Raw genomic sequence first — 25187 nt, forward strand, 5'->3', positions numbered from 1 at the left:
ATTTTCGCAAATATTCATAAATTCCTCAGCTATCATAATAACTCTATACATGTATAATCCCTTCTTCGAGATATATCGATTTTATCACAACTTAACCTTGTAAAACTTAATTCAATCATTGCACTTCACTGAGTCACTTGATATCTTAAATACTTCACAATGACCATAAATTTCATGAGCTTACTACATTCTAACTTAATTAAGAACTATAATTTAGTAAACTTAGCTTGTCATTCTCTGGCTATGACGACTTTGTAGCTCTCTGCGCTAAAGCTGTAGTCCTTGGCCGGCTGGAAACCATGGATCAGCTGGAGTCTCCTCCTTTATCAGGTTGGTTGGCTGGGCGGTTACATATTCATCTCCAGGTTGGTCCAATACGAATTTAGCCACTCATGATCATCTTCTCTCTTGCGCTAGTGTCAACATAAAATAATCCTGACAAGTAAGAGTTCATTTTAATCCTTCTGAAAGACCAAATATCTCGTCAATACTCTTACATTTGCTTATTGAGCTGACGATTCCGAAAAGATTTAACACTGGGTTCAGTGTATTTCAGTCTTAACTTTGCCTTATATTTTGGATAGAATTTTATATAATATTTCTGTTCTTTAAAGTTTAAGAATCTCTTAATTCTGCTTTCTTGGTGATAATTCTTGGTGCTATTTTCCACCCTCCAATCTCTATTTTCAAGTAAGCTTCGGCGTGTCGGTGCGGTCCTGGTCTGATCAGTTGATGAGCGTATTTAATTTAAATCTCTACACGCCGCAATTCCTTTCCTCTGCACTTCTACTTTTGTATTACGCTGTATCTTCTTCTTAAGACAAGTAATTTTTTAGTATTCTACTTTAAATCGGCTATTATCTTTCTCTTCTCACGCAGTTGAAATCTTCCCTGTCCGTCCAGTATCTCGGCAAAATAGTTAGTGTGTAATAATATATTAATATTTACTTGTTTCTTTTCAATGCAATAAAAACTTTTCAGTCTGTCAAATATACAGCAATTACAATATAAATTATAACACTATAAACATACCTGTAAAATACACACTAATATACAAGCCAGTCAGGCAAATTACGAAGCCAAAAAACTCAAATCACTTAAAATGAAAATCATGAACATTGACAAATCAATTACATTTAATAAGAAATGTCTAGAATTAAAGCTCGTTCCTAAGTACATACCCATAAAAGCTAAACCCACAACAACTGCGGCTAAAATATCAACATCTCAATCACAATTATTATGGATCAGAAACGAAATTAAGTTCGCGTACATAAAGAAACAGGAAATAAACAAACAAATTCTACACATCCATTTAAACCTAAGCAACCTCTGACACTACACACAATGGTCGTCCTACTCCAACTTTTTACACTATTACATTAAAAAAGAAGCAATCCGGAAACCGAAGGTCATTGACAATAAAATACGTAACCTAATGATTAAACAGAAAATTCCAGAAAACAATGGCCACAAAACCTCGCTAATTTTCACCCCAGATTAGTTAACAGGTCAGACACTACCTTTTCAAAGAAGGAAATAAATCTCCTTGAGAAAGGTCTGAAATTCAATTGCCAGGAACGTCATACCGAAAACAACATAAAACAACACATCACGGACGTAGAAATTGCTTGCGACAAAATACCCTCTCCGCAAAGAGAAATAATAAAAAACGTAGCCACCAATGAAGCACTAAAAATAATCACACAAGAAAATTCCACCAAACAACGATTTGTGCTACTCAATACTCGACATTAAAAACAGTTAAGAACAAAATTAAAAACGACAACCTTATCGTCACGAAAGCAGATAAAGGTAACACAAAAGTCATAATGAAGAAAGATGAGTATACAGAAAAAACAATAGATTTCATCAACAACAACGGTATTACAGAATTACAACGCGACCCTACAAATAAATTTCAAAACGAAATAATAAAAGCTATCAAGGAAACATACTTGATTTTCACAAAACAAGAAAAAGAAAGCCTCACCATCAAAAATCCCAAACTCCCCACACTAAGAGCACTCCCCAAAATACACAAACAGTCGTGCCCCATTAGTCCAATAGTAAATTTTTAAGATGCGCCAAGTTACAATGTAAGGAAACAACTAAATCTAATTCTACAAGAGGAAATTTCACTTAAAGAAAACATATCAATTAAAACAGTCTAGAACTAATTAAAGAACTAAATAAACTTGAACTAACAGAGAGCACCCGTATGATATATTTTGACATCACCTACATGTACACCAATATACCAATAGATGAATCCATTAAAATTATCGAAAATCTTCTAAAAGAAAACACTTCACTACAAGAAACCAAAGAAATGATTAGCCTTCTTAGAACAACACTACACCAAAATTGCTTTGCATTCAACGACAAAATCTATTGCCAAAAGGAAAGGTTAGCCATGGGCTCACCATTATCAGGTATAATAGCAAACATTTTTCTGAATAACTTCGAAAACATCTTCTTAATGGGCCAACATTCAAAAGGAATCTTACACTGGAGCAGATACGTGGATGACGTTATATGCATATATGATAATGACATCACTAATGCACACCAGTTATTAAACACACTAAACTCTTTTCACAGGTCCATCACTTTCACAATGGAGCCAGAAACTAACAGGAATAATGACAACCTATCTTACAAAGTATACACCCATACACACACAAAATAGCAGGACTGAATACAATGATACACAGAGCTATTTCCATACCAATAAGCACAACGGATTTCAATGAAAAGGTACAAATCATTAAACAAATTGCGAAAGAAAACAACCACCCTCCAAGCACAGTAGATAAACTATTAAATAAACATCATAAAAATCGCCGGGAAACCACCACACATGAACCGAACCCCTCCCTTATTAGATAATATCAGACGTATTATGATACGCACAACGGGAAAATCGAGTCGTGGACCGCGACTAGGAAAGGTTAATGACACAGCCCTGAACTGGAAATGTCCCACATTTCAACGCAGTATAGGATAAACAGTAAGACTACTAACAGTTAAAAAACAAATTAAATTCAAATGAGGGTTTATTGAAAATAATATAAAAAATTAAAAAGGAGAACAAATAGGAAATGAAGCCAGCAATCAAAAAGCAATCAACAACCATACAACTGGAAATCATATCATTGATATGTGACCACATCTTTCCTTTTTAAATCACCAGGTTGACATTATTAATATAACGCTCTCACCTTTTCAACTGTAGTCTCGCTACATAATACCGTGATGCAATTACAACCACACGGATTAATTCAATCATTCTTTCAGCGAGCATAATGAAATTCCAAGCCCACGCGTCTATTATTATTTCCACATCGTCCCAACAATTACTATACATCAGAATTCCGACGCAGCGAGGAGCAGAAAAGAATAGTTAACAATAAACCCAGAGTAACACAAACAAACACGCAAGATCACATCTTAGCACAGAGAGCAGCATCTCTGGACCAAAGAATTAAAATTCAAAACCAATGAGAAGCACAGGCTCGCGCATAGCCCGAATGAAAATAAACAACATGGCGGCCTCCAGGTCAACAAACGCCCAGGACGGACACCAAGGCAAAACATGAATAGCCGTACCAACGATAAGCATGAGGTCCAGAAAAAGATTAAAATATTTAATAAACTGATCTATACGTCATCCTTACTCTCCTTTCACACGCCCACACACGCAAACAAACATATACACACTGTCAGCATGGCAAATGACACGAGCAGTTGCACCAGTAAATAAGTTGAACCCAATCTCGTATATGTGACTCACCTGATCACAAATATGGAGTCTCACATATGTTAGGGATAGCGTGCACAGCTCAGGCAATTAGCAGCAGCATATTAGTGACCTAACGGTCACGCATAAACCCATCACTTATGCACTCCGTACGACCCGAAATGGAACTCCGACCCAAGACGCAGGGCATACATTCATACGATGGCAAAGTATTTTACAATGCAGTGCACCAAAATAAATCAATCAGAGACCCAGCCACTAACACAATACTATCACATCAACAACAGACACACAACCCATTCTCGCTCTGAGTACAAGGACGCATATCAATCAGCTATGCATGATAGTGAAGAATGTCTTACAAACACCGTAAAAGCATGGTTAAAATAAAGATTAACGTACCTGCCATATCAGTAATTAAAATAGGAAGCAAGGTAGTATGGGTCATGTTTGAATCTGTTATACACCCATTTATAACATAAGAACGCCGCTCCAATCTGCGAGGGCTCCATCTTTACATTCAACAAACATAACAATGCCCAGATTCACTCCAAAGAGATAAGACAAAGGTCTCGCCGAAAGAACGATCTTCCATGCACACGACCGAGGGAGCTGCCCTCTAGATAACAACCATGGAAATACATAAGTCAATTGAGGTGAGGCTGACACAAGTTCTTTGCAATATAGAAAACATCAATTTAATGAACATGCCATATTAGCATGTTTAACACATGGCAAAGCAAAATACGTAGTTCTCAACTACGTTAACAATAACACATACAAGTACCCAATATTTTCAAGAAACAAGGTTGAAAAGTAGCCTTTAGAACGAACACTACAAAGACACATCAGCAAGTGCAACGTAAACAAGAAGGACCCATTCTCAAAGTCAGGAGTATATGAACCCAAGTGTCAAGAACCTAACTGCAATGCCACCTATATAGGTCAAACAAAACGCAATTTCCACACAAGATACAAAGAATACAAAAACGCGGTCAGATATAATCGGCATTCAGCCTTCGGAGAGCACATATACGACTGTTCACACCATTTCACAGACATCAACACTGATCTAAAAATTTTACACATCGATGAATATAAAGGAAGCAATAGAAATTTACATTGCAACAAATGCTAATGTAACTAACCTAAATGACCATATACATTTTAAAAATCCCCCCCCCCCTCTTCGCTCTACTCACATAACATCTGCACAACACTTCTCATTAAATTAGCTTTTATCTTAATAATAAACAACCTTTAATAGTTAGTCTCTATTTCAATTCCCTACTTTATTAACCTAAAATCTTTAATTTGCATACATCCATATTACATAAAAGTACATTATAACATGAAGTAGGTCAATAATCTTCACTCCCCTCTCCAATATTTATGGAAGCTTCCGCAGCGCTCCACTTGCTCCGCCATACTCCCCCTCCCCTCTCCACGGTACAGTGTGCTCGCCTCTATCATCCAATAGGAGAGATACACAATGCTCCACAAGGCCCCTCCCATGCTTCCCCTCCCCACTCCGCGAGCAGTGTGCTGTGCGCAAAACTCTCGCAAAACTCTCCATGACCACAGTCCTGAAATAGTGTTTGGTGACAACGGACTTAGCATCGGCAGTCTTCATAAGTACGTAAGTTTTCCATTATATTAATACTTGTAAATTTATTTATTTTTGTCATTACTGGTTCATGTTATCACTAAACTGTCTATCACTGACAAGTTTACACAACGTAAACAATACTGTACATATATAATCATGTTTTAAGTGATTTGATAGAATCTGAGGATGTTCTTGTAGAACGAAACATGTCATTCTTTGTATATTAGTGTGTATTTTACAGGTATGTTTATAGTGTTATAATTTATATTGCAATTGCTGTGTGTTTGACAGACCGAAAAGTTTTTATTGCATTTAACTAAGTCGACACTGGAAAATGTGGTTTCATTCTTAGCAAAAATAATGTTTCTTTTCAATTCAAACAATCCACTTGATATTTTAATGTTCTCTACTCACAGTCTCTGAGATTGTGCGCTCTTTTCTCGACCTTGGCCTCCTGTGAACTTTTAAATTATAGTTCACTTTATATAATTCCGATTTGTGTGGGCTATACCTCCACTCTGACGCCATTTTATAGCACGCCAGAAAAGGCAATGGGCACATTTTATTATTATTATTATTATTATTATTATTATTATTATTATTATTATTATTATATTACATTAGATAATAGTCATACAGAATGGCACATGATTCGATTTTAGAAAATTTCTTTAGCTCGCTGGCCTCAGTGGCACAGTTGGTTAACCGTTGAACTTTTGTTCCAAAGATAATGGGTTCGATCCTGGGTTAGCTCGGTGACATCTGAAGGTGATTCAGATCGACAGCCTTGTGTCACCGGCTTCAGGCATGTTAAATAATTCTGCGGGGGGAAATTCTTAATATCAGAATCCCTTAACGCTTACAGGTACTGAAGAAGCATTAAACAAGTAAATGTTGATAGTTATTTTACATTTAGTTCGAAAGAAAGACGAATAAAGTAAGGCTCAGATATGGTCATGTTTCAGAAGGAGGAGGGGTAATAATAATAATGGCGTATGGTATCCGGAGAGGCCTGGTGCAGGTCTTTTCTAGTAGACGGCCTATTAGGCGACCTGCATGTCTGTGAAGATGAGGGCCCTACCTAGGATGATTCCTAATGTTGAATGCACCACACACACCCAGCCCCCGAGCCATTTGAATTAACCAATTAAGGTTAAAATCCCCGACCCGGCCGGGAATCGAACCCTGGATCCTCTGAACCGAAGGCCAGTACGCTGACAATTCAGCCAACAAGTCGGACAGCAAGAGGGGTGTTCCATGAGGATTCAAACATCCCTGCATGTACTTTACAGCACAAAAGGCTTTTTCGAAAATTCAACCCATTGTATGACAACTATTAAGAAACCAAGCCTTTTTTTTAAAATAAAACAATTCAATATAACATAAAACTGTTTTAAAATGTTTCTCTATGAGTATAGTTAGCATATTTAGAAGAAAAAAATTTCGATGGGATGTATGGGTTGTTTGCTTTTAATTAATTTAATACATTTATCACATTCAGTCAGTTATTTTGTCCCCATGCCATGTATGTTTTCTAGAAATGTTTTACTGGGGCCTTTACAAGTTGCTTTACGTCCCACCGACACAGGTAGGTCTTATGGCGACGAGGGGACAGGAAGGGGCTAGGAGTGTCAAGGAAGCGGCCGTGGCCTTAATTAAGGTACAGCCCCAGCATTTTCCTGGTGTGAAAATGGGAAACCGCGGAAAACTATCTTCAGGGCTGCCGACACTGGGGTTCGAACCCACTGTCTCCCGATTACTGGATACTGGCCGAACTTATGCGACTGCAACTATCGAGCTCGGTACTTGGGCCTTTAATTAGCGTCATATAAATACAGGAAACGTAAAATATAAAAAGATTATGATCCTAATATTATAGGTTTTGAAATGTGTATAAATTTGAACTGTTAAATAAGCCTCAGTCAATCAATCACTACTGATCTGCATTTAGGGCAGTCGCCCAGGTGGCAGATTCCCTATCTGTTGCTTTCCTAGCCTTTTCCTAAATGATTTCAAAGAAATTGGAAATTTAATGAACATCTCCCTTGGTAAGTTATTCCAATCCCTAACTCCCCTTCCTATAAATGAATATTTGCCCCAGTTCGTCCTCTTGAATTCCAACTTTATCTTCATATTGTGATCTTTCCTACTTTTTTAAACGCCATTCAAACTTATTCGTTTACTTATGTCATTGCACGCCATCTCTCCGCTGACAGCTCGGAACATACCACTTAGTCGAGCAGCTCTTCTTCTTTCTCTCAATTCTTCCCAACCCAAACATTGCAACATTTTTGTAACGCTACTCTTTTGTCGGAAATCACCCAGAACAAATCGAGCTGCTTTTCTTTGGATTTTTTCCAGTTCTTGAATCAGGTAATCCTGGTGAGAGTCACATACACTGGAACCATACTCTAGTTGGGGTCTTACCAGAGACTTATATGCACTCTCCTTTACATCCTTACTACAACCCCTAAACACCCTCAAAACCATGTGCAGAGATCTGTACCCTTTATTTACAATCCCATTTATGTGATTACCCCAATGAAGATCTTTCCTTATATTAACACCTAGATACTTACAATGATACCCAAAAGGAACTTTCACCCCATCAACGCAATAATTAAAACTGAGAGGACTTTTCCTATTTGTGAAACTCACAACCTGACTTTTAGCCCCGTTTATCAACATACCATTGCCTGCTGTCCATCTCACAACATTTTCGAGGTCACGTTGCAGTTGCTCACAATCTTGTAACTTATTTATCACTCTATAGAGAATAACATCATCCGCAAAAAGACTTACCTCCGATTCCACTCCTTTACTCATATCATTTATATATATAAGAAAACATAAAGGTCCGATAATACTGCTTTGAGGAATTCCCCTCTTAAGTATTACAGGGTCAGATAAAGCTTCACCTACTCTAATTCTCTGAGATCTATTTTCTAGAAATATAGCAACCCATTCAGTCACTTTTTTGTCTAGTCCAATTGCACTGATTTTTGCCAGTAGTCTCCCATGATCCACCCTATCAAATGCTTTAGACAGGTCAATCGCGATACAGTCCATTTGACCTCCAGAATCCAAGATATCTGCTATATCTTGCTGGAATCCTACAAGTTGAGCTTCAGTGGAATAACCTTTCCTAAAACCGAATTGCCTTCTATCGAACCAGTTATTAATTTCAAAAACATGTCTAATATAATCAGAAAGAATGCCTTCCCAAAGCTTACATAAAATGCATGTCAAACTTACTGGCCTGCAATTTTCAGCTTCATGTCTATCACACTTTCCTTTATACACAGAGGCTACTATAGCAACTCTCCATTCATCTGGTATAGCTCCTTCGACCAAACAAGAATCAAATAAGTACTTCAGATATGGTACTATATCCCAACCCATTGTCTTTAGTATATCCCCAGAAATCTGATCAATTCCAGCCTAACAATATACGACAATTTTTGTCTTCAGTTTTTGAAACATCATGTAGAATGTTTCAAATATGGTTACAGAGTCTGAAATAAATATTCTTAAAAACATTTTTCGTAGCCTGTTGTAAAATTTCACCAAGAGGAAGAGCACCCTCAGTTTTAATTATTGTGTCGATGTTTGTTTTCTAGCCGGGTGCAGCCCTTGTAAGGCAGACCCTCCGATGAGGGTGGGCGGCATCTGCCATGTGTGTAACTGCGTTTTATTGTGGTGGAGGATAGTGTTGTGTGTGGTGTGTGAGTTCCAGGGGTGTTGGGGACAGCACAAACACCCAGCCTTCGAGCCATTGGAATTAAGCAATGAAGGTTAAAATCCCCGACCCGGCCGGGAATCGAACGCGGGACCCTCTGAACCGAAGGCCCGTACGCTGATCCTTCAGCCAACGAGTCGCACACTGTGTTGATGGGGTGATAGTACCTAATGGGAAACAATGAAAGTATCTAGGTGTTAAAACAAGGAATGGTATTCATTGGGATAATCATAACGAGGTAGTTAAGAAATGTTATAGGGTTATGAGAGTATTTAGGGCTTGTAGTAAGGATGAAAAGGAGAGGGCGTACAAGTCTCTGGTAAGACCGTACCCTCACCAGGACTACTTGATACGAGAACTGGAAAAAAATTCAAAGGAAGGCAGCACGATTTGTTCTGGCTGATTTGCGACAAAAGAGTAGTGTTACTAAAATGTTGCAAACTTTGGGCTGGGAAGACTTTGGAGTAAAGAGACGAGATGCTCGACTATGCGGTATGTTTCGAGCTGTCAGTGGAGAGTTGGCGTGGAATTACATAAGTAGAATAATACGTTTGAGTGCAGCTTTAAAAAGTAGGAAAAGTCATAATATGAAGATAAAGTTGCAATTCAAGTGGACAGAATGGGACAAATACCGTGGAGCCTCGATATCTCGAATCACCTCGAGAGCTAAATTTTATTGTGAGTTATCGAAATTTCTAGATGTAGAGAATATCGATTTTGAGCATTATTTGAACTTTATTTATTTATTTATTTATTTATTTATTTATTTATTTATTTATTTATTTATTTATTTGCTAGTTGCTTCACGTCGCTCCGACACAGATAGGTCTTATGGCGACGAAACATTATTTTTAACAGTATTTAAACATATACAAACAAACTATTTTACGACGCCACTTTAATTATAAGCCTTATTACAGAAACTTTTCAGAAGAATGGATACACCACACGCAGCAATAAAACAAGAAACATACCTCCGTTAACACCTTTGAAAAAAAGCCGTTAGTATCTTCTGTTTGTTAGTGTTAAACTTTCCTCCCTTCACGTTGAATCTTGCCGTGATTCGTAAATGGAGCTTGTAATCCGCGACTTCGGGGGTATTTTCGTACGTGAGAGGTAATTAATTCACACCCGAGAAACAGCGAGGCTTCGCCGATTTTCCGATCACTAAAAGTTTCAGTTTTCCGGTTCCCGTCGTATTATCTCCCAGCATCACTGTAACCCTTTCCTTACTTGTTAACTGTTCCCCACAAACCACAAATGCCGTATTGCACAAAATTCGAGTTACAGAGTATTATTAACTTCAAGGAACGAAATGTCTGCTTCGAGAAATAGAGAAATTTGTGTAACCGAATTTCGAGTATTAGAGAAACAAATACAGGTGAAGAACAGGACAAACGGCCAGGAAATTTAAGTTACTTCGAGATACTGAAAATTCGAGTAATGGAGGTTCGAGATATCGAGGTTCGACTGTATTTCCAAGTTCGTTGAAAATATTTAAAAGCTGGTAAATAACTGTAAAAATGAGGGAAGAAATTGATAGGGAATCTGCCGCCTGGGCTATGGCCCTGAATGCAGGTGATTGATTGATTGATTGATTGATTGATTGATTGATTGATTGATTGATTGATTGATTGATTGATTGATTGATTGATTGATTGATTGATTGATTGATTGATTGATTGATTGATTGATTGATTGATTCATTCATTCATTCATTCATTCATTCATTCATTCATTCATTCATTCATTTATTCAAATAACCCATTCTTTTTTATAAACAAAATATTCAGTTTTGCCTCCAATTTTTCAATATACTGGTAGACATCGCCAAGGTAGTGTCGCATTCTTATTTATAAATGGAAATCAGTTATTTTTAAATAGTTCGTGGTGATCATTAAAACAAATTATATCATCATTGTAAATTTTCCTTAGAGCAATTGCTTTTGTAAAAATCTTAAATGGTGTTGATAACATAGATATTTGGTCCTTTAAAATAGTGATCACCACTCTTACCCTGAGTCAGCCCATTAACAAAAGTCTAATCCCCGACTCAGAAGCACAAAAGTGGTGTTTTTTTTTGTTTTTTTTTTTTTTTTAGCTTCTGTGAAAGGATGTGTTTACTTCAAAAAATGAACCAGACGCGGTTAAAATCGCCGACCTGTCCGGGAACTGAACCAGGAACCCTCCGACAATTCCGCCAACGCCAAGGAGAGGGACTATTAGAATCACATGTCAGGATGCTCAAGTATTGGTCTAAAAGGAACAAATATGTGATCTTCGACTAGAGACCTCTGTCTGGTTCCAGTGGCGGGGATACTGAAAGGAACTCGTTCCAAGCATTTATCTCACAAAAACTAGTGGTAAGATTGCACGCGTGCGCGAGCAGTTAGCAGCTCGTTTTGTGAATGAGGGGCGGTTAAAACAGGCGAGGAGGCAGCATTGACCCCTGAGGAAGCCTGCTTGAAGTGATCCCGATTACCTTGACAAGCTGAAACCTTTAACTTTTCTTCCCGCCGCTAGCAGGCTACTCGACTAGGCGGGCCATTGGCACTACGGCCTGCCAGTCGCGCGCTAGAGACAGCGAGCTCAACACATGGCGGGAACTACGCTCCTGTGAGTACTCGACAACCGGTTTACACTTTCAATATTAATAACCTGTTACTTATTACTACCTTCCTTTTTTTTCTCACTGTAGTAACCAGTGATACATATCTAACTGCACTGTAAATGTAAACATTGCCTCTTGGCCTACATACTTTGGTGATCGTCCTTTTATATGTTTCTTAAATTACCATTAACAAGAGTGAAATTTATTCTTCTTGGAATAAGAATGAGGCCTCGTAATTATAAATCTATAAATCAGGTTCAAGCCAGCATCCCACTGGGAACAACAGGCATGGCCCAGTACTTTAATATCTCAAATTTTAGACACCAGATTTCAGTAACCATGACATCCGTTAGTTCAAGTCAGTGGCGCCGACTTTGAAGGGGCAAAGCGTTTTCTGCCCCTCCAAAAATTATCTTAGTGGGGTAGAGTGCCATTTTATGATGATGATGATTATGCTTGTTTAAAGGGGCCTAACATCTCAGGTCATCGGCCCTGAGTGTCATTTCCCACTCCATCTCCCCCCCCCCCCGCTACCAAATTCTCCTCCAAGATATTAAGTCCCCTTAAAATGTGAAGTTTGGTGGTCATCGGAGGCTCCAAGGCGTTAAATCTGCGGAAAGGTTTTATATCAATAAATGAAATTCGAAAGCGGACATTCCTTCAGAGAACTACATTTCCCAATGGATACTGTTCAGGCGGTACATCCGATGGTAGAGCTTTTCACATTTCGTAACATGAAATGCATAATATAGAGTACGCTAATACGATATTTATTAAGAAAATGTATTTGTGAATCATATTCTAATTTGTTTACTTGTAATTATTTTTGATAGCTTCGTACGTAAAACATTCCTTCAAAATATTTACTGTATTTATGATTCAAGTTCTATTATTATGTTTACTTGTGAATATTATTAAAAACTCCGTACATTAAACTCAATCAAAAATGTATTTGAGAAACAAGCTCTATTATTGTTCTATTTTTCTGGTTGTTTGTGAATATTGTTATTATGTAGGAATGTTTTTACCTCGTTTCATATGCCTGTGTTCATGTTAATCATGGCCTCCCCCATCAATAATTACCCGAAGTCGGCGCGCCTGATTCAACATTACTGTTTAACATCCAACCCAACCAGAGCACATTATCTGCTCTGTCTTCAGTAACCCTTTCTCCAAATTGCTACCAAATATTTACGGACTTAAAATTAATTACATCTTAAAGTCATTTTTTTCCTTCATCTTGAGGTGCTACCTTCTACCGAAGGCTGGCAATTATTCTGATATTTTCAACTTAAATTTAGCATTTTATAGGTAATTTTTCTCCAGTAATTTTGTAGATTTCCAAAATACGATATTCGACGTCTTCCAGATCCACATTTCTCAGCAATCTTACCATGGAATATGAATTGCAGAAGTTTTCTCGCCCCCTCCTCCAGATATGACAGTTGTACATGTTTACGAGCCTTAAAGGATAGGAGAACCTCAGTTGTTTATATCATCCTTTTCATCACCACGATAATCTAGATTGTTTCGGTCCTAGAGATGCGAAGTAAACGCCTTTAACACCACATTTCACCACAGGGAAAATTTTAAGAAACATTCTTCATCTAGCAAATGTAGAATGATTGACCAATGGTTTACTTCATACAAGCCACGGAGGCCTCAGGAGAAGTGGAAAGTATCGCACGTTTCTTTGTGTTCTACTCGTTACCTCGGCACTTAGTAGGACACTGATTGATTTGGTTTTTTTTTGTTTTTTTTTTAAGTCGTACCGACACAAATAGGTCTTTGGGCGACGATGGGATAGGAAAGGGATAGGAGTGGGAAGGAATCGACCGTCGCCTTAATTAAGATACAATGCCAGTATTCGCCTGGTGAAACCACGGAAAGTCACCTTCACAGGTGCCGACAGTAGGGTTCAGACCCACTATCTACCTAATTCAAGCTCACAGCTACGTAACCCAAACCACGCAGCCTCTTCTTCGGTCCTATGAATTAACCTCGTACTAATTTCTAACACAGGCTAAGTAAACGCAGGACCTCCCAAATATGACTCGTTCCTAAATTCTTCGATCCCTCTTACGGCCAGGAACGTCCTAATACTGTACTAATATCTTCCTTCTCCTCTCTTAATCTGTTTACCCTCCAGGGTTGGCTTTTCCCTCGGACTCAGTGAGGGATTCCACCTCTACCGCCTCAAGGGCAGTGTCCTGGAGCGGGAGACTTTGGGTCGGGTGGATAAAACTGGGGAGGAGGTCAAGTACCTCACCCAGGCAGCCTCACCTGCTATGCTGAACAGGAGCCTTGTGGAGGGATGGGCAAGGAAGAGGGAAGGAAGCGGACGTGGCCTTAAGTTAGGTACCATCCCAGCATTTGCCTGGAGGAGAAGTGGGAAAGCAAGTAAAAACCACTTCGAGGATGGCTGAGGGGGGAATCGAACCCCCCTCTACTCAGTTGACCACCCGAGGCTAAGTGGACCCCGTTTCAGCCCTCGTATCACATTTCGTGATAGAGCCGGGAATCGAACCCGGGCCCTCCAGGGGTGACAACTAATATAAATATTTATAATATTTAAAACAGCTGCAAAACTGCAGGCAATGAACTTCAAAATTCTTAAATTCATTCTCACTCATTCTATGAGTTTTCCAACGTAACCCTTTCGGGCAAAGCACCCACGTTCATGAGTAAAATTTCTTCCTTTCTTGCTTCTGCAGCGGCCCTCGTGACATATTGAATATTTAACTATCACAATTTAGAATGTTTTCGATCAATTGGGAATTGAATTGTTATGTTGAAGGGAAAACACGACGTTGTATGTTCCATACAATGGTGATATTTTGCGTAAAAAATTGTAGAAAATACTTGTAAGCTTTCTAGTCTATCGAACACTAACATAACACGTAGAACTCTTTAAATACCGGAAAAATAACAGCTATAAGTGGATATTTGTATCTTATTTTCAGGTCGAAATAATTGAGAATATACTGATATGCTTTAACAAAATTGCATGTCCCTCAAAGTTAACAGAGCGAAACAACTTTACTCTTACAATATACACTGACTGACAGTGACAATTCAACACCAAGTAGGAGTGGTTCGAAAGGGATGAAAGTTGGGGAAAAAACAGAGACGGCACGGATGAATAATTGATGTTTATTTCAAACCGATATGCAGGTTAAACAATGCGCACGGCATCGACTCAGTATGATGTAGGACCACCGCGAGCGGCGATGCACGCAGAAACACGTCGAGGTACAGAGTCAATAAGAGTGCGGATGGTGTCCTGAGGGATGGTTCTCCATTCTCTGTCAACCATTTGCCACAGTTGGTCGTCCGTACGAGGCTGGGGCAGAGTTTGCAAACGGCGTCCAATGAGATCCCACACGTGTTCGATTGGTGAGAGATCCGGAGAGTAGGCTGGCCACGGAAGCATCTGTGCACCTCGTAGAGCCTGTTGGGAGATGCGAGCAGTGTGTGGGCGGGCATTATCCTGCTGAAACAGAGCATTGGGCAGCCCCTGAAGGTACGGGAGTGCCACCGGCCGCAGCACATGCTGCACGTAGCGGTAGGCATTTATCGTGCCTTGAATACGCACTAGAGGTGACGTGGAATCATACGCAATAGCGCCCCAAACCATGATGCCGCGTTGTCTAGCGGTAGGGCGCTCCACAGTTACTGCCGGATTTGACCTTTCTCCACGCCGACGCCACACTCGTCTGCGGTGACTATCACTGACAGAACAGAAGCGTGACTCATCGGAGAACACGACGTTCCGCCATTCCCTCATCCAAGTCGCTCTAGCCCGGCACCATGCCAGGCGTGCACGTCTATGCTGTGGAGTCAATGGTAGTCTTCTGAGCGGACGCCGGGAGTGCAGGCCTCCTTCAACCAATCGACGGGAAGTTGTTCTGGTCGATATTGGAACAGCCAGGGTGTCTTGCACATGCTGAAGAATGGCGGTTGACGTGGCGTGCGGGGCTGCCACCGCTTGGCGGCGGATGCGCCGATCCTCGCGTGCTGACGTCACTCGGGCTGCGCCTTGACCCCTCGCACGTGCCACATGTCCCTGCGCCAACCATCTTCGCCACAGGCGCTGCACCGTGGACACATCCCTATGGGTATCGGCTGCGATTTGACGAAGCGACCAACCTGCCCTTCTCAGCCCGATCACCATACCCCTCGTAAAGTCGTCTGTCTGCTGGAAATGCCTCCGTTGACGGCGGCCTGGCATTCTTAGCTATACACGTGTCCTGTGGCACACGACAACACGTTCTACAATGACTGTCGGCTGAGAAATCACGGTACGAAGTGGGTCATTCGCCAACGCCGTGTCCCATTTATCGTTCGTTCTGACCACTCCTTCTTTGTGTTGCATTTGCTCTGTCAGTCAGTGTATACAAATAAAGGGAAGCTGCTCTAGACGGGAGATGCAATGGTACACAGCGTACTGATCAGTTATCAAGTCTACCGAGCTCGATAGCTGCAGTCGCTTAAGTGCGGCCAGTATCCACTATTCGGGATAGTAGGTTCGAACCCCACTGTCGGCAGCCCTGAAAATGGTTTTCCGTGGTTTCCCATTTTCACACCAGGCAAATGCTGGGGCTGTACCTTAATTAAGGCCACGGCCGCTTCCTTCCCACTCCTAGCCCTTCCCTGTCCCATCGTCGCCGTAAGACCTATCTGTGTCGGTGCGACGTAAAATAACTAGCAAAAAAAAAAAAGTTATCAAGTCTAGCATTAATGTAGATATTACTAACGCAGCATTTTGTGTCACAAATATGTCACTTGCCATAAATATGGGGGTTAACGATTTTGACTGAATTCGTCAGTAGATCTCTGCGAATGAGTACCAGATCTCGCTTATTCAAACGAAATTTCTTGGATAACTTATAGACGGTATCTGAATCTGTCTCTCTCGATCCGGAAAGAAGGCCGTATTCTGTGTTAGAATTCAGTGTTTTTAAAGACTTGCTTTTCTTCAATGAAGTGTTTTTTTTTTTTTTTTTTTTTTTTTTTTTGGTGAAATGAAGCAGATTCAAACATTCAGTATGTTGAAGTGAAATTTGATTATGAGATTAGTTTCAGGTCTCAAAGTGATAAAGTGTTAGAAATTTTTTAAAAAATATTTGTCGTTTGTTGTTGTTTACAATCTGGCATGTGTTTCACTCATACAATCAGCGAACACAAACTATTAGAACAAATAAATTTTGTAAAATATCCCGTGTGTCTGCGATGCATGTTCTGTGTGCGTAACTTAATTCACTGCGAGAGCAATTGAAAGAAAGCAACCATGTCCTGTGTTTTTAAATACTGTACTACCATTGGCATACGTCTGGAGTTTAACGGGCGAAGGTATTATATACCTTAACAGGACAAAGGACAGCATCTATCAACGTACAATTTTCTTCATAGAAATATAGAGTTGAGAAGTAAGTGAGTAAAAGTACTCTAATTACCTGTAACGATTACATTCTTAGTAATTTTTACTTGTAATTTACTTCTTGAAATAAAATCTTATTCGTTACATTCTAGTAATTTATGTACATCGCACGGAAGCACGAACAAAAATAAATGGTCATGAAGATGACTTAACTTTTCAATTCTACTACAACAGAACCAACAGATTCACCAGTTCTGGATACGGTACTTTGTCACCTCTTCAGTACTTTCAAAGATATCCCAACGATATTATTAAAATTAAACACAAGTAGGGCATCTTTTCAGTAAATGCAAAGATGTACTCCCCCCCCCCCACTTAGACGTCGAGGAATAGCGATGAGAATTTTAAGAACTAATTGATTTGTTTGCAAAATAAATAGAAAATAATTTCAAACGCTAGAAGTCATTAACTAAATTGAAAATGATGGGAAATTATAATTTCGAAAATTCCAAGGGATCATCTTTTTGTCATCTCAGCCCCAAGAAAAAAAAATCAGTGTATTCCTTAAGACTAGCGTTCTGTACAGTAATTGTAATCTTACTGATTACTTATTGATAAAGTACACAAGATCGTTTATCCGACCCTCATAAATTCGGATCTCCGGTTTATCCGGATCGAAAATAATAAAAATTCATTTTTACTTGTACAGTATTTCTTTTAAGGCGTCGATTCTTCCTGAATGTTTTTTTTTTTCGCCAAGGATAGTTAAGGACAGGAATTGGAAGTAAGTCGGCCGCGGTCTATCAAAGGTACCGTCCCGGCATTCGCCTGGAATTGAGAATGGGGAAACCGTGGACTCTACTGAGTTCCTTGAAACATTTGCACGCATTCCCGGATGCTCGGACGTAGATGTGAACGACGTAAATGACTGGTCGAAAAATGACTGTATTTCAAGCTATGGTATAACGACAGATGAATAAATTATTACCTCTTGTTCCTCGGCAGGTAATGACGAGAGTGGTGGTGAATTCGAAAATATAACCGGCGCTCCATCAGAAGAAACAATGACTCATGCAGATGCAACAATGCAGCTGGACGAACTGATGGTCTATTTAGAATCCCAGACTGAAACGACACCGGCAGAACTGATGTTAGTAAAACGTCTTCATCGTGCTGCGCGCAAACGCTATACAAATGTAAAAGAGAAAAAGCTCACAATAGGCTATTATTTTAGTGCATAATACAGAGTCGTAAATGTAAGAAAAGTGTTCTTATATTATTTTGTACAATTGGGAACATGCATCATTTTCAAAAATATTTTTTTTGAAAAGTACACCAATGAAATAGTACGTAAACGTATTACATTGCGGTATGTTGCCTTGTTTTCTACCATTAAAAAAATATTTAATAGTGCCTTTCCGCAAGGCGAGTGAAACGGCCTCTGACGTAAGCGGCGCGCTGTGACGTCACGATCCAGTACCGCATGGAGCTCTATCAGCCGTTGTGCATAGCCGTTGCTAAAAGCCGATTGTTTATTATTCACGATCGCGAATAACTTCGAAATGACAGAAGAAAGGTTCGAAACAGCACAGTCAGACAATCTACCATGTGTAGATGTCATCATTCTTGAAAAATGTGACTTTTGTGCCCGCAGAAATTCGCGGATAACAAGCAAGTTTGTAAGTGGCGTCTTTTATATACGTGCAATGTACTGTAACCCATAGTATTAGGGTAACAAAGAACGTGGATAGATATCACATCACTTTCAACATTCCCTTCTAGACTGATTCCCCTATTAAAGAACAACATTACATTTTCGGGCTTTCAGCATTAGTAAAGTAAGAAATCGGATTTCAGCACTAACATAAACATATAGGTAGCATTATAGTACTAGTCCGCTTCTGTGGTGTAGTGGTTAATGTGTGCCACTCCCGGAGGCCCGGTTTCGATTCCCGGCTCTGCCATGAAAGTTGAAAACAAATAGTACGAGGACTGGAACGGGGTCTACTCAGCCTCGGGAGGTCAACTGAGTAGAAGGGTTTCGAATCCCACCTCAGCCATCTTCGAAGTGGTTTTTCGTATTTTCCTACTTCTCCTCCAGGCACCTAAGGCCACGGCCGTTTCCTTCCCTCTTCCTTGTCTATCCCTTCCGATCCTCCCATCCTCCAACAAGGCCCCTGTTGAGCATAACAGGTGAGGCCGCCTGGGCGAGGTAATGGCCCTCCTCACCAGTTTCATCCCATACTCAAAGTCTCACGTTCCAGGACACTGCCCTTGAAGTGGTAGAGGTGAAATCCCTCGCTGAGTCCGAGAGAAAACCAACCCTGAAGGATACGCTGATTAAGAAAGAAAGAAAGAAAGAAAGACAGAAAGAAAGAAGGAAAGAAAGATCATAGTACTATAGGGCTATAATCTATCATTCCCAAAAATATATATATTTATGGTTGGGACAACTGGCCTAGCCACTTCCAGGGCCCATGAAAGAGAATTAAATATCTTTGTGGAGGGAAAAAGTTAAACATGATAAAGATAAATATGACTTCATCTAGTTTTCACAAGTCGGGCTGAGTGGTTCAGACTGTTGAGGTGCTGGCCTTCTGACCCCAACTTGGCAGGTTCGATCCGGGTTCAGTCCGGTGGTAGTTGAAGGTGCTCAAATACGTCAGCCTCGTGTCGGTAGATTTACTGGCACGTAAAAGAACTCCTGCAGGACTAAATTCCTGCACATCGGCGTCTCCGAAAATCGTAGAAGTAGTTAGCGGGGCGTGAAGCCAATAACATTAATTACATTTGGCTTTTAACAAGCTGAGCATATCAGGAAAGAAAAGTGTCCCGGTGACATTTTAGTCGCTCAATACAGGAATGTCTTTGGGTGCTGTGACATTTTTTTTTTGCTTTACGTCACACCGTCACATATAGGTCTTATGGCGACGATGGGACAGGAAAGGCCTAGGAATGGGAACAAAGCGGCCGTGGCCTTAGGTACAGCCTCAGCACTTGCCTGGTGTGAAAATGGGAAACCACGGAAAACCATCTTCAGGGCTGCCGGCAGTGGGGTTCAAAACCCACTATCTCCTGGATGCGAGCTCACAGCTGCGCGCTCCTAACCGCACGGCCAACTCGCGCGGTATTTTTACCCTTCGGTTTATTGACTTTGCTTGTATAACCTAAAACTTAGGCTAAGTTGGATAATATTTTAAACACCTACATCACTGTTTTCACCTGTGTGCAATTATGTTATTTATTTCATTAATATTATGATAATTATTATAATTGAGCATTGTTAACTTATAAGACCCCAACAGACAAGCATTGGTTTTGTGTAGAGTTATACATTTGTTAAATTCACGTTGTTTCCTTTCATGATGTACACGCCTATTCTTTGTTACATTATAGAGTATTTAGATATAGCCTAAATTTCTTTACCAATTAAGCTCTTCAATAAAGACATACATAACTGTCCCATGCCAAGATATATTGGTAGAATTAGAACTGTCAAAATGGTTCACAACCCCTTTGATTTATTATCTTGACATGGATCACCCAAAACATAGGTTAGGTTTGGAGAATACTTTAATAATCAGCATTATTTAATGCACTGTTTTTTACTTTCATATTCCAAGATGTAATTGAAGCATTTAAATAAAGTACCATACATTAAAATTTAAAGTTTTACCACTAGAACAGCTGACATGGAAAAGTGATTTGAAAATTCAAACAAATTCATCTTACGTTAAAATCTTCAAAAAAAAAAGAAATAAACTGTAGACTTTTCCGATATATCACCAGCATTTCTCCGGCTCGCCAAAATCCATTTCTCCCTAGTTTTAGCGTCTTTGGAACATTTATAAACAATTTGTTTGGTATGGTATGCGATGTGCTATTGCACATCGGAACTCTACACCATTTATAAGTTTTCTGCCTCACTGTCTGCGCAGGATTCATTTTAAGTCTAAAATATACCACTCAGATTATTATCCAATGTATAGACCTCGAATTTAACCATACTAGACACTAACGTAAAGTAGAAATACGCGAAGTGTATCCTGCTTCTCACAGCACACTATGTGTTACTTCGTCTGCTAATTCAGTCAACCTGTACGATGACGTCAGACCAATGAGATCGCGTGCTTGCGTGACGTGACATTTTCGTAGATTTTTATCACGTTTGGAGTTATTATTTGTACATTCTGATCACATTTTTGAATTCTGCATGAAATTTTGAATCAGATTAGCATATTTTTAATTAAAACCCCGGATCATGCATGTTCCCTATTGAAAAAAGGTATTGCCGTACTGTACAACTTATGTTAATATATTATATAAAATGTACTGTATTTTTTTTTTTTTTTAGTTTTCCGTATTATACTGATTTTCGATAATCCGGATCAGTTCCGGTCCCACTTAATCCGGATAAACGAGGTTCTTGTGTAATTTGTAATCGTATTTGAGTCAGATATTTCTCAAGTAACTGTAATCGAGCCCAATTACTTTTCAACTGTATCCGTCCCATCACTCCTCCATGCTCACTTGATATAACATTTATTTTCACACATGGTTTTCATCATAATTCAGAATCGATTGAACATATTGTCATGAAAATTTTCATTTTATTCATATAAACAACACGCTTTATGCTCTTTTCTTTGAGCAGGACTGGGTAGAGTGCTAACGTTCTAAGCTCAAATTGGCGGGTTCGATCTCGGCTCAGTCGTGTAGTATTTGAAGGTGTCGGTAGATTTATTAGCATGTAAAGAGAACTCCTGCGGGATAAAATTGTGGCATCACGACGTTTCCGAAAACTGTAAAAGTAGTTAGTGGAATGTAAAATCAATAACATTATTATTGTTACTTCTTTCTCCGTCACCCTCATGCAGGGAGATCCTAGGTCAGGCTGTGGGTCATTGACCTCCATCTACTTCTCGCACCTCTCTTGAGACACAAGAGATGCACAAGTCCTTAGATCTTTGTTCTGATCTACTTTGTCGCTACATATAGACTATTATTACGATGGCTCGCTACTGTTGTACGGGCTTCCTTCCTGGCACCCGTCTACCATAGAGAACACGATGAAACTAGGAGGAGTTCAACGCCGAGCAGAAAGACTAATTGCTCAATACGGTCATTTAATTACAGCCAGGTCACTGCCCCCCATAAAACAGCTCTTTGTAAACAAATAGATGTTGCTTTTCTGTGAAAATCCCTTGCAGGTAACAGTGACATCAACCCTTTCAATCGCTCACTGCTGAACTACCGTTCCGCTTAATGAGGTCGAGGCGTGTCCCTTTCCCTCTACTTGCAAGAACAGCATCTTATCAAAGTAGCTTCTTTATTCGTTCTGCTCGACTATGGAATGAACTCTCACCACAGAGAAAAAGAAGTTCCTACCAAAACATTTTGTGCTATAATTGTAATTATTTAATATTATAATTTTAAATGGGATGGAGCCACCTTTGTGTATGGGGACTACGCCCTTTATCACTGAATTGTATCTACAATTTGGGGTATTAAATACATTAATTAATAAATAATAATAATCGTCATCATAATCATAATACACATAAAAGCATTTTATACCTAATTGTCTGGTTTCAATGAGGCCACCCCTAACCTGGAGAACAGACGTTGCTGGTGGATTTCAGTGGCGTTTCCTCCCCTGGGGGAGAAGCAGCCAACTAAAGAAGCTTCTCCGCCTAAAACACTCGGACACTTTAGAGAGTCGGGTTATTTACCGTTCGGCGTTTCGTCGCTGGCTGTTAAGTCTACGTCATTCCAATAGCACATGCTCATTCTTATCTTGAGTGACTATATATTTCCTGACACAGAAAGTTATTGGCTGAAAACTGTAAGTCTCCGAGTACTAGCACGACCGAAAGGAAGGAGTATATTGTCGCAGAGATGCCTTGACTAGTTAAAATAAACTCATGTCCTCGTCCCGAGGTGGTGTAGCTCTCTTCAGGCACATCCGCAATGGGGGTGAGCTGTATATACCAGTTGAGCCATATTTTAACCTCCTGCCATTCTTCAATTTCTGGCAGTGCTGGAATCGAACCCTGACCTCCGAGGACGGCAGCTAATAGTGCTAACCGTTACGTTACGGAGGCGGACTCTACTGAAGTTTACCTACACTTTGCCAATAAAACTACGTATATATTAAAGCATCTCCGTACGGGCCATGAAGGCCCTTGGAAGAGTGGAAGATAAAAGCTTCCACTATCCGTAACCTTGGCACTTAATGCGGTAGAGTGATTAGGTCTAAGCCTGACCGCATTTACCCACACGATTTGATCTGGTACTCAATGTAATTACAGGCTGAGTGAACCTCATGTGCCTATCTAGAAGTGAAAAACTCATTTCTAACTGTTTTGACTTCCTGAGGGGAAATCGAACCTACGTCCTTCCGGGTGAATAGAACATACCTTTACCATCTAAGCCAACGGCCGTAGCCGTGTTGAAACACCGGATCCCGTGAGATCTCCGAAGTTAAGCAACATTGGGCGTGGTCAAGATTTGGATGGGTTGCCACGCTCTGTTGGTGGGGGGTAAGGGAATGGAGGAGCAGAAAGGAACTGGCCACCCTACTGTACGTAAAATCCGGCTCAGGCGCACCTCTGCGGAGGTTCGGACCTGCCTTCGGGCAGAATACACCCTTACCTTCCCTTTATCACCTCGGTAAGGCAGCCCCTACTATATATATTTTTTAAGCCAAAAATCCCATGGTGCTACCGCCCTGATGGCCCTTGGCCTATCAAGCGAACACTGCTCAGCCCGAAGGCCTGCAGATTACGACGTGACGCATGGTCAGTTCGACGAATCCTCTCGGCCATTAACTATTCTTGGTTTTCTAGAACGGTATCACCGTCTCACCGTTGCCATTTTATCAGCCGCTGAAGTTAGCCAATCAGATCGCTCCGCGGGCGAATTTAAATAGATTTCGTGAGGGGGGTTTTGCTAAATGTGCACGTGGCTTAAGACCGGAACGACAGCACCGATCGAAGGAAAAACTTCGCCAGGGGAGGGATCTGAACACGGACCTCCGAACTGACATGATCGCAACATAGCAATTGCGCTACGTTAAGACCGGCTGATACCCACGGAGTGTTTGATGCTCATCTCCCGGCATGGCTCCCAAGCCGGTGTTATGCCACGTGCAGATTTCACTACACCGTCTCCCATAGCTCATTTGAATTCGGCTAACTTCAGCAACTGACAACTGACAACGGCGCGAGTTATCCAATTATGTTTTCCAAATTATTTGATGATGATGATTATTATTATTGTTGCTGTTTAAAGGGACCTAACCTCTAGGTCATCGGCCCCTAATGGTACGAAATCAGACGAAATGGAATGACAAATTAAAAGTCCAAAATCCTCCACTGACCAGAATTCAAAACGTGAGGACGAGGAATGAATGGACGGATATGAATTTAAAACAATCAGTGGATCCGACCTGCAATGTCTCGCATTCACAGAAACTGACGTGAAGTAATAGTATTACTGACCAAGGGACAGCGTCTATAGCATAATACTGAATCGATGATGCTTTTAGTAGAAAGGGGTCCAAAATCGAAGTCATCGGCCCCTCATAATGGTACTTATAGCTAGGAAAGTAGAACCATGGCATTTGTCATGTTGCGGGGTACTAATCAAAAGTAGCGTAGACTCGCGGTATTCCACACATTATGATAGAGGAGAATCAGGTAATATGGAATACCATTTACATTTGGCAGTATAATTTCTTACCGAAATCAGTTATGAAATATAAATAAATATGGGTTGAAAATTCAAATAATTAGCCAATATTCTCTATATTTTTAAATTGTAAATTGTTAATGTCTTCACGTCAAAATTATTTCTTTCAAAAAATTGCACTTGGTGGGTAATACGGAATAGTCGGCTAATATGGAATAGTAGGGTAAATAATATGTAAATTAAAATACAGCTTCAATATATTCTTTCAGTTATATTTAAGGAACGTTCTTACAGGTGGACGTACAGAAATTTTAAAAAATCGAAAGAATAAAATTGGTAATTAAATGATAATCTGTATACACTAATTATTCAGAGTTTTCTTTTTACAGTCAC

At 40.0% G+C, this 25187-nt stretch overlaps 1 protein-coding gene across 2 annotated transcripts in view; it reads left to right on the forward strand.

Annotated features, from left to right (window-relative positions):
* Nucleotides 1-11640: 11640 nt before the first annotated feature.
* Nucleotides 11641-25187, forward strand: part of LOC136878787 (beta-glucuronidase) — a 268892-nt gene continuing 255345 nt past the window's right edge. The window contains exon 1 of one of the 2 annotated variants that reach the window (XM_067152257.2): nucleotides 11641-11727. Coding sequence is in view for 1 of the 2 variants with exons in the window: in XM_067152256.2 (XP_067008357.2) it covers nucleotides 11708-11727 (20 nt within the window). In the remaining variant the exon portion in view is untranslated. The remainder of the gene's footprint in view (nucleotides 11728-25187) is intronic. The other variant, XM_067152256.2, reaches the window with a different exon arrangement.

Source organism: Anabrus simplex, chromosome 8, assembly GCF_040414725.1.
Source record: "Anabrus simplex isolate iqAnaSimp1 chromosome 8, ASM4041472v1, whole genome shotgun sequence".
Lineage (NCBI taxonomy): Eukaryota > Metazoa > Arthropoda > Insecta > Orthoptera > Tettigoniidae > Anabrus > Anabrus simplex.